Source organism: Dreissena polymorpha, chromosome 5 (assembly GCF_020536995.1).
Source record: "Dreissena polymorpha isolate Duluth1 chromosome 5, UMN_Dpol_1.0, whole genome shotgun sequence".
Taxonomy (NCBI): Eukaryota; Metazoa; Mollusca; class Bivalvia; order Myida; family Dreissenidae; genus Dreissena; species Dreissena polymorpha.
The window spans coordinates 65,631,475-65,642,829 of NC_068359.1; the positions used below are offsets into that span (position 1 = coordinate 65,631,475).

At 37.7% G+C, this 11,355-nt stretch overlaps 2 protein-coding genes across 2 annotated transcripts; both read left to right on the top strand.

Annotated features, from left to right (window-relative positions):
• Window positions 1–5,090: 5,090 nt before the first annotated feature.
• LOC127831287 (serine/threonine-protein kinase pim-3-like) lies at window positions 5,091–5,681 on the top strand. The gene has a single exon (XM_052356262.1). It carries the CDS (start codon window positions 5,091–5,093, stop codon window positions 5,679–5,681), a length of 591 nt encoding a protein of 196 aa, XP_052212222.1.
• Window positions 5,682–6,032: 351 nt separating this feature from the next.
• LOC127831288 (serine/threonine-protein kinase pim-2-like) lies at window positions 6,033–6,842 on the top strand. Its single transcript, XM_052356263.1, has one exon. The coding sequence runs from the start codon at window positions 6,033–6,035 to the stop codon at window positions 6,840–6,842; it is 810 nt and encodes a 269-aa protein (XP_052212223.1).
• Window positions 6,843–11,355: the final 4,513 nt, after the last annotated feature.

Below are 11,355 nucleotides of genomic sequence, written 5' to 3' on the forward strand. Positions count from 1 at the left end.
GCGATTATTTGCATTAGTTCTAATTCACGAAACTAGTGCTTATTTACGAACTCACACAGATTCATGTACTGGAAAACAATTTGTTCAACGCCTATCACTGCAACAAGTACAGCAAGAAGTGGATCGTGTAGTGGACAATTCAAACACACGTTTTCTCTATCAAACTATAAAATACCATTTTAAACAAAATAGCGGAGTTTTGCTCGATGTTACAGAAGGTTATAAAATTCTCCCTCCACCAGACAAACAACTGTATGCCCCACCGCGATTGCTTGATCAGTATGGTGATATGATTTTGTTCTACAACATATCGCACACTATTCCAGTCAATTTCAGGACTTACAATTTTAAAGATCATATAACCGTACTTAACCCTTTTCCAGTCTATAAACGTGGAATCAATTTCGTTATACGAAATTACCAAAGTGGTTTGTGTAACATTCACCCGATGTTTATTTATCAAAAGGGGAAAATGGCAAAATTGTCATCAGCAACAACAAACAAAATAGCACAATACATGTTTTTGTTGAATATTGAAGACAGGCTATATGAAGTTATGGCGATTTATCCTAGCGATTATATCCACAAACTGAGACCCAAAGTACTTCCAAAAACAAAGGACTTCAGTCTTGATCGCAATCATATTGCCGGCTTGCTAAACTCTATCAATGGCGAGACGCAAAACGAAAATATGTTTCTAAATATAACGCCATATGAGAATCATAGTTTGCAATTAGAAGACTGGCTGTTGCAAGTTGTGGAAAAGTATGTTACTAAATTGGTTATTATACATGACGTTCCATCTACACAACTAACCAAGGGCGACATTGGATCTCTTACAGTTTGGGTACACGAAAGTGGTCTGCAGTTTTCAATTCAACTCAAATCCTTTTGTTTCGTATATTCACAGTGCAACAAAGTCAGCGACGCCCAAGAAACGTACTGGTATTTTGACGATATTGTAAAAGATACAACAACTCAAATGATACATTTAACTGCTATATTGCGAAGTGTATTACAAGCTATGAATTGTAAATCAAAACAACGAACATTTTGTTGGGACTCAGTGGACATCTACAAACAATCACTGCTATACGAACTTGCTGAAACTCAGCATTTGATTGATTACGCTGGAGCAAAAAGCATACTGATGATTATCTGACTAGAAAAGGTAACGAATCGACAGTGTTATTATGTACGCCAGATAGAACAACAAAGTAGTTGTATTTCATAAATGTGAGATTTGACAAAAAGTTTTCAAAATAAAAATCTGAAATAAACGTTTGCTTTTGCTCAAGTTCATACACTGTTTGACAAATGAAGCGACATAAATTCTTCAAATGTTTGCTGACTCGGTCGTAGTCCATAGTTCCAACTGCCGCCTGAATATCCACTAGCATATTTAAGATTCCTTTCGGATCAGTGTTATTATGGCTGTTGTAGTATAACATAAAAATGATGGTAAACGCTCCTGGGTACACCTGACAAACGTTTTTAGTTACAGTTTCATTTTCAAAAGCTATTCTAAATCGTCGCTTTAAATCTTCGCGGATTGTTTCAGACGCGTTCGTTAACAAAAACCTTAGTAGAATGCATTCAGATACTAGAAATGGGAATAAATCTCCTCTCATAGCAAACAACGCGTTGTCTATAACCGGTTTCATTTCACCGTCATTGTCATTGTAGTCGAAATAGTTTATTCTTGTGAAAACGCTTAACACGTTGTCATGTAGTATTGCTGGATCTGGTGATGGTAATGCATCGCCCTTTGTCAGTTCCTCCGTTATTTGTTCAAAAGTATATTTCTGTTTTTTGTAGATACTTAACACAAAATTCAATGAGTTAAACTCGCCCCAGTCAATCGCGTTAATGCAATAAACTAGTTTGTTCAAAGCACAAGCAACCTTAAATGGATAGCTTTCTCCATCGAGTACCTCATAATCTTGAATAACACTTTTGAATGTATTAGCATATAGGCATTGCAATAGCTTCTTATTTTTGGTCAATGTATTATGTCCAAAAAATATTTGATCGTTCAGATTTGCTTTAAGCGGCATATCGTTAACCCACGGGGACGTTTTGCTAAGCACCACATTCTTTTTGTAAGAGAAGAAACGCTTTGTCGCCAATTTTATGACTTTAGATATATTATTGACAAGTTGTCGTCTCGCTAAATATTGTGTCATGTATTCACGCTTCTTCTGTAAAACGCTTACGACACAATCTGTTGGTGATGATGGTTTACTTTCCTGTCTTAGTATTCGGATGAAATCATCAGCGCATTGAGAGCCTATATCATCGGTTGTCGTACCAAAACGTTTCTTTAGGTAATTAGCTCTGAGATGGCGCTTTAGGCGCTTTGTTCTTGCTTTCCTTTTCTCCGCAAGAAATTGAAAACGTTCGCGAAAAGAAAAAGACATGATTTTCAAAAATATTGAATGTTGACCGTTCAAATACAAAAAAAATAATACATAACTTCAACCTTAACGTCTAAGGACTCATGTTGCACTAATGACTCATTTACCATGTTGTATTACAGCGTGCGAGACATAGGTATTATCAATGAAATTCTCAGCTTCTTAACATGCGATTCGAACCACAATATTACAGGGCTAATCAAACATTTTCCCGAATTGGCTTCAGATCATGACATAAGAACAACTTCAAGTTCAGCTGTTTTGTCATTCCCACACAAGCTGGTAGCTATAGTTGGACACGCTGGTTCGGGAAAAACTCATATTCTAAAACATATCGCAAACCGAAAAAGAACAATGTTTTATGCCCCTAGCAATGCTGCTGGTATAAACTTACAGGCCACACTGTGGCCATCAATACTGCATGCTGCCGAAAAGAAAAAAGTGTACAAAACAATTCATTCATTTTATAAGATTCAACCTGCGGAGAGCACTATTTTAGGTCAGTGCGTTCAAAAGGCTAGAATTGGACACGAATCCCATGACAGTTATGATGACTACCTGGTTACAATGTTTAAAGCATGTAAGCCGTTTTGTGAAAAGTTGTTTACCAAAGATATGTCTGAATCAAAACTTTCTCCCGATCAGTATAACGAGTACAAAACACAGTGTTGTGGCAATACAAACTGCGACGATGACCACGAACGGGTGATAACGTATATTCATTCCCTAGGTCTCGGCAGCAAAATTCCTGATATTTTACTCTACGATACATGTGTTCTTGAGGAAGCAGGGAGAACACCTGATTACATGGCATTTCTCTTTTTGTTCTACTACTATTATATGCATATAAAATACAAAACATTCATCTGGAATCACAAAACACCATCAATGATATATGTCGGTTCACCAACTCAAAGTAGAGTTATTGACAACTATACGTCTTGGAGTGCTTTAACATTTGCTGGACAAGACTGCTTTAAAAATCACATTATGGAGTTGAATTGCATAAAAATCAAGTCATTTAAGGACAATCGCAGAATAACAATGGGTAATATTGACAATAACACAACGCTAGCGGCCGTGATTGGTAAGCTTGAACTAGGAATGCCAGTTGTTGGCTCACTTAGGGACAAATTCAATTCGGTGTTTGTAACCGATGAAGCAAATTTTTTCAACCCATTGTTCAAACCAAACTATTTTCGAATAGCCAAAAAACACGAACACTTGAAATCGTACAAGGAAAATGTATATCGACAAAATCAGCACAATGCTATTGACATACCAGAATTTATCTTAAGTAATCAAGACATCCCCGCCTTTACAGATTTAGAAGGTCATATCAATGTCAAATTTAAAAGTGAAAAATACCAAAGCATGTGGTGTAATACGAAAGAAAAATCAAAACTATTTGAAGAGGATTTCATTGTCTACAAAACATCAAGAACTTTGCTAAAAGGTTTCAGATATTTACTCACAGAATATCACAAGCTGTATATTTGCAACTTTTCTGGAACGATACAGCAGTTTGTAGAAACGACGGATTTACTGCAATCGTACATGGCGAGTGATCGAAGCAATTGCATTTCGTTTTTTGTTGACTGTGCAAAGTACATTATTGAAGATGTATTTTCAGATATCGCTGAACACGTTGCAAAGGGCATGAACGATCTTGTTACACAATGCTCTTCTGACCAGCCTACCATTCAGCATATATTATCACTTAAAACGTTATTACAACACGCCGACAGCAAAAGCATGTCTAAGGTATACTCGTACGCTAGTGAAAAACCAGGATCGTGCATTGTATTGCCGAAAGACATTTTTTCATTTGTGTTGATTGATGCAGACGTAAAAAAGAAGCTATGCGAACTCGATCGAGTATGCATATTTCTCCAACTTCATGAGTGCATACTGTTCAAACTGTATCATAAAGTAAAAGCAATTAGCACTAGCGAAATTTCATCGCAGCGGGAAAGTAAAAACCAAACGTATCGCCCCAATAAAAAACGTAAACTTTCGGTGTGTGACAGAGAAGATGAGGATCAAATGTATGAGATTGAGGACGATCACTGCTCAAATATGTCAGACTTAATGAACCAGTTAGTTCACAAATCATTCTTCAAAATCATCCCCTTGGTATTGCATATCTGTGCAACTATTGACTCGACACAAGGTTTAACAATACATAGTCCCATTTTAGCTTTACTCAAACGAGATGATAGAGCTGAGGACATGATTGTTGCACTCTCAAGAACAAGCAACCCCGACTCGCTTCTGGTAGCAAACAAAATATTCGATCAGCATTATGAACATATAGCGTACGAAACAAGAAGTCTAATCAAAATGATCAACCAGTCTCAAAAGAAGGATGGTTGGCTCTAAAGCAAAAAAGTATATAAATGGGTTAACGAAAACAAAATCGTCATTGTTCAACTTGACTTTGATGCAAACGGACGAAAAATGGATGATATCGCAAACATTATAGAACGGTACCATATTGGGGATTTAATTGAAACTGGCGCGACTGCTCGTGTGTTTGAAGCGATTCGCTGTACTGACAAAAAGGTTTTCGCCATGAAAGTCGTCAAAAACGTTAAGGGGCTTACTTCGTTTCCAGAAGAAATAGTATTCAACCAAACGTTGAAAGCATCTGGAATCAAAGGTGTCATTAACATGCACGAGTACGCTCTCGACTACGAAAGAGACGGATACGTGATGATCATGGACTACATGCCAATAGACTTACACACGTATGTGTCAAGCCGTCAAACACCGATGACCGAAGACGAATGCTGTAACATCATCAGTCAAATAGTCAACATTCTACTTCACATGCAAAATGTTGTTTGCGTGCAACATATGGACCTTAAAATGGAGAACGTGTTGATAGATCCTGAAACGAAAGAGGTTAAACTCTGTGATTTCGGACATTTAGCGCAAATAGCACATTTGTGGACGGATTCAACATCGATAGGGACGAAATGTTACTGGGCACCAGAAACTATTAAGGAAGGAAGATTCTACCCAAAGAGAACCATAGTATGGCAAGTTGGCATTCTCGCTTATGACCTCTTACAAGAAATTCCATGGGATGTGTACAAAGACGGAAACCTGCAAGACTTGACTTTTGAACGTTATAAGTCTGGCAAGGCCGTGGAATTTATTCAAGTTTGCCTAGAACCAGACGTGCGCATTCGTGTGGAACTCGATCAGTTAGTGTATATGAGGTGGATAGAAGAAATGAACAACAACGAAATGATTTGACTGTAAACTTTTATGTATTGAATAAAAACGTGTCAAACAAACAATGCTCGTATTTGTCTTTTTACATCATTTGTTTTAGTACAAGTATCGAAACAGTTTCAAAGTAACAACATTGAGTCTTTTCAACGCTAATATGCTTGATGGAAAGTTGCGTATACTGTTAAACAAATGGTCATTCAATATATCATACACTGATTCCATCATGATGACGAAAGTTTAGATGTGTGAAGACAACATAGGTTAATGTTTGGTATGTACGTTCTCGTTATTTCGAAAACGTATAAAAGGGCGTTCACCAACGCAAAGCTCATCATTGCTCATCTTGACATTGATGCATACAGTCGCAAAAAAATGGACACGGTCGCTTCTTTACTCGAGAGGTACTACATTGAAAATCTAATCGAGACTGGCTCAACTGCTCGAGTGATGAAGGCAGTGCGGAGTTTGGACGGCAAGGTATTTGCCATGAAAGTTGCGAAAACGGTGAACACGATAACTTCAATTCCAGAAGAAATCTTGATCAACCAAGAGCTGATGGCAGCTGATATCAAAGGCGTTACACAAATGCACGAGTATGCTATAGACTTTGAGATGAACCGATACGTGATAATCATGGAGTACATGCCAATGGACTTGCACACGTATGTTTCAAGACGTGCCACGCCGATCACAGAAGAAGAGTGTTGTCATATCATTTGCCAAGTGGTGAAAATACTTCTCGACATGCAAAACATGGTAGGCATGCAACATATGGACTTGAAAATGGAAAACGTTCTGATAGATCCATTGACGAAAGAAGTGAAATTGTGCGATTTTGGACATATTGCAAAAGTCGAACATTTGTGGACCGATTCAAAATCGAAAGGAACGCATATCTACTGGGCTCCGGAGACAGTGAAAGAGAGACGGTTCTACCCTACAAGAAGCATCGTGTGGCAAGTTGGACTTCTCGCCTACGATATCATACAAGAAGTGCCTTGGGAGATGTACAAAGACGGAAACCTGAGTGACTTAACATTCGAACGTTTCACGTGTGGTAAAGCCATTTCGTTTATTTACATTTGTTTGGAACCAGACGTGCGCATTCGAGTAGATCTGTACCGTTTACTGCAGACCAGTTGGCTGGATGAGAAGAACAACAACGAAATGATTTGTTCATAACTGTGTATTTTCCAATAAATCATGTCATGCAATCAAATTTCGTATTTGTCTTTTAACAACATTAAATCTAGTACAATAGTCGAAACAAAAACACAAACAACCAACGCAAATGTTTTTCAGAACAAAATTCTTATCAATAGGATTTCCATCAGCGATATAATCTGATATGATATCGAAACAAGTAACACTATTCTGGTGGTGACATTTACAAGATAACTGTGGTTTTTCACCACATTTCACTTCACTGCTTACAATACTAAAACAGGTTCGACTGTTGCGACACATAGTAGTGTATAGTGCAGTTTTTTTACCAGATATTTGCTTCCGAAGCGCCAAATACTGGTATCGAATACAATTAGTTGAATCTATGAAACATTTGTATACATCAACCAAATCAAATTCTCGACATCCATCGCAACATGAGAAGTAGTTTGCTCGACTATTTGCATCGTTAACAATAGACGTTTTGTTATATGCTTTGTGATGATAGTTGATTGGTTGACAACAGGTTTTGCATAAAATAAACAAGCCATTTTGGTATAAACGATCAAGAGTTCCTTCTTGTTTAGTACACTTTGTGTGACAAAAACACGATGGTATATTAAGTGAAATGACTTTGTTGTTCACAAAATCAACTTGTTGTCTGATGATATTTTGTATATAATGGCCAAACGATAAGTTTCTTGTTACAATAGGTGACGTGAGTAATATTTGAATCGATCTGAAACATTTGCGCTTACTACTAGAATTTGTAGTAAGCTCTCGTTTGAAGTGATACGCAAAGTCTAACACTGGTTTCGGGTAATATAGTTCAGACGTCAAAAAGTTTGCAACAGAGTCATGCAAAACAAGATTGCTAGTGTTATAAATATACGTACAGTTACACATTGACTTGAGGACTTGAAATACTTTGTGGTTAGGAATCCACTCTAATCCTTTCACTTGAGTTACCATTTTCCTGAGCGATGGGTGCACTTTTGAGATTTCCAACTGTAGTAAAAGGTCTCGCAGATGAATAGTTGTATGGTTATTCACACATATGATGTTGGACCTTTGTTTCGAAAATGTTACATACAGCTTATGAAATGGTTGTTTCTTTTGACATATTTTGCGAATTCCTCGCAGAATCTGTATGATTCGTTTGTTCATTTCATAGTCAGGTTTCTTGAAATAAAGAACACACAATTGAACAATCAAGTAAAACATGTGTATTTTTTCATCTGTGCTTTGTTGACTATACACATTTATCAGCAACAGGTCAACTCTCAGGTTATGTGGAAACATATTTTTGATAACGAAGTGAGCGAATCTATAACAATGAAACGTGGTGAGAGTTTGCTTCAGTTTTTTCAAAGTAACAACATTGAGTCTTTTCAACAGCTAATATGCTTGATGGAAAGTTGCGTATACCGTTATACAAATGGTCATTTAATACATCATACACTGATTCCATCATGAGCAAGAATGACTAGATGTGTGAAGACAACATAGGTTTATGTTAGGTATGTACGTGCTCATTATTTCGAAAAAGTATAAAAGGGCGATGAAACCTGTGTCTATCATTCATTCTTACTCTTACAACCAAACATGTCACATCAACTTAGGTTCAAAGAACAACGTATTGCTGAGACATACATGATCTACAAGCAGTACGGTGGTGATATTGGTTTATACGGTATCGTAAAGAAGTACAAGAAGCAGAGAAACGAAAACGACAGAACCTTTTGTCGCCAGGAATTGTTTTGGCAAAGATGGAAGAGCATAGCAGAAGATTTCCTTCATGGTATCATGTCGAAGATGCCACTGATGCTTTCCTGACTGAGTCGTTGATCAGATCGCCTTCTATCAACGCGTTTCTGAACGCAAAACGGGTCTTCGACATACCAATACTCACCAAAAGCAACACAGATATGTGCTCTATTCTAGAAGCTATTCTAAAGAGCGACATCGATATTGACAATGTTTCAGTATGCTGTTCGTTTGGACATTCAACCGTCGACACACCTCATAAGATGGTCGTGATGAAACACAGAGACAGCGGTACACCGTTCATGGAAGCACTCAAACATCAAGAGAGACAAAAAAGTCCAGTGTATATTGGAAACGTAGTAGGTGGAAAGTTTGACGATCCTAGCCAAGCGATCATTGTCACTAAAGAAGAAATGAGGCATACACGATACTTGCACGGCGCTTACTCCGAGTGTCAGTTCAGCGATTACATCCCGAAACACGAAATACCAATGAGGGTTTGCTACGGAGTGGTTCCAAATACCGTTTCAATCATAACCATGTGGAAGGAACGACTTCAAGATTGTACTTTTCCCGGCACTGCATACGGAACAGTGGACTTTGACCAAAAACAACGCCCTGAATGGAATCCACAGCATTTTGACCATCTGTCGTTATCATTTGCTAAGATGAATCAGTTTTGTATTGAAAAATGTTCATTGTCATTGCATTGCAAGTTTGTTGTAATCATATGCTGATCAATAAAAACATGAACCAAAATGTTGTTTTATTTTTATTTTACGTATAACTAGGATACACCAAGACAAAACACTCATTCATCATGACAAAAGTCTTTGCGATAGAAGGCAATATTGCTGCCGGAAAAAGCACACTACTCGATCTGTTAGGGCAAACATATCTTGTATTTCCAGAACCGCTGGATGAGTGGCAAAATGTTATGGGCCCTGATGGCCAAGCATTAAATATTTTTGACATTTATTGTCAAGACATGCCAACGCATTCATTTGCATTTCAAATTTTTACACTAAAAAGCGCTATGAGTGTTTTGAGAAAAGCTCTAGCGTCCGGTGAACCATATGTGTTTGTTGAGAGGTCGTTTTTGTCAAACTTGAACGTGTTCGCAACAGCACAAAAATCGATGGGTTATATCGATGAAGTAGAATGGATGGTATATCATGAGTTGTTTAAATCAATGCTTCCGAGCGAAAATTTTGAGCTAGCCGGAATTATATATTTGCAAACATCACCAACAAAATGCTACGAACGTCTCAAGATCAGAAACAGAGCAGAAGAAAGCGAAATATCGCTAAAATATTTGAAGGAACTTCATAACAATCACGAAAAATGGTTTTCGGGTATAGATCCAAGAAAAGTATTGGTGATAAATATGGATGCGAATAAATACGGATGGGCAGACTATGAAAATGACATTGCTAGAATAAAGTCTTTTGTCAGCGAAATGACTGCCGGGGACTAATTTGCTTAAAAGTGCGAGTTATTGGACACCACAGCCACTTTTTTCTTGTGTGCATTTTTGGTGCGGGATGCGGCGCTATATGATATGCCCGGAAAATGTTCTGACGGTTTAATAAGGGGGGTGGGGTTTTAAAAAAGACCCCCCCGCTAATTTTGCCGGGCTAATTTTGTTTTCAATATACAATGTCAAACACTAATTGTACTACGAGAGTTGTATCGCATAAGTCATTACAAAAAAATGGTATAAATAGGAGATGAATACGTTAGTAAGTCTAAGAACGTTTGTTTGCAAACATGTCTGTGTACAGTCGTTTTGCGAGGCTTAGAAAATCTGAACCACGAGCCTTCAGTCGCTATCAAACTATGGACCAGAGACTTCAAACCTTTGAAGACAGGCCATCCAAACGCAGCGTGTCAAAGGAAGACCTGGCTAGCCAAGGGTTCATCTACGACCCTTGTGTCATCTCCGACACGAGAGAGAATTTCTCCGACACTATTTTTAATTGCGTTAGATGCGTGTTTTGCAATGCGCACATTTCCATTTGGAACATGGACAAAGTAGATGTGAGAGTTAGGCATCGACAGCTGTGCCCCGCTTGTCCTTTTGTGTTCGATTGGAACATGAACAAAGAAGAAATAGTGAGACTCAGTCATCGACGGTTTGGTCGTGCTTGTCCTTTTGAATTTGAATTTCTTGACTATGAGTTATGCGATAGGTACTTGGAAAACGAGTTTGAAAAGCAATATGAAAGAGATAATTATGGAATTGTGGAAACAGAAAGCGATCAAGATGTTCATTCTAGCGATGATAACCAAAAATATTCAAATAAATCGGTAGAAAGTCTTCAAACAAAAGATGACCAAAAGTATGACGAATACGATAATTATAGTGATTTGGATGAGCTGCTAATGGCGAAAATTGACAAGACTTGTACTCGTACCCGCTACAAATCTTATCAAAAACAAACTGAAAAGCAGCGTAAAAAGGCTGAAAACAGGCTGAAAAAGAAACGAAGAACAAAAATACGCAATGCAAAACGAGATCAAAAGCAAACATATTACCAGGACAGAATCGACGATGATAATTACATACCTCAAAAAGGTTCCAATGATCAAGATGTAAAGAAACATGATAGAAAAATGTGTTGGGTTTGCAGAACTAATGATGCTGGCGATATACTGGAAGAACAGGTTTTCGAATCTTACGAACAGTTTTATCAAAAGCAAAAATATTACCGGGGCGAAATCGACGATGATAATCACATATTTCAAAAGGGTTCCAATGATC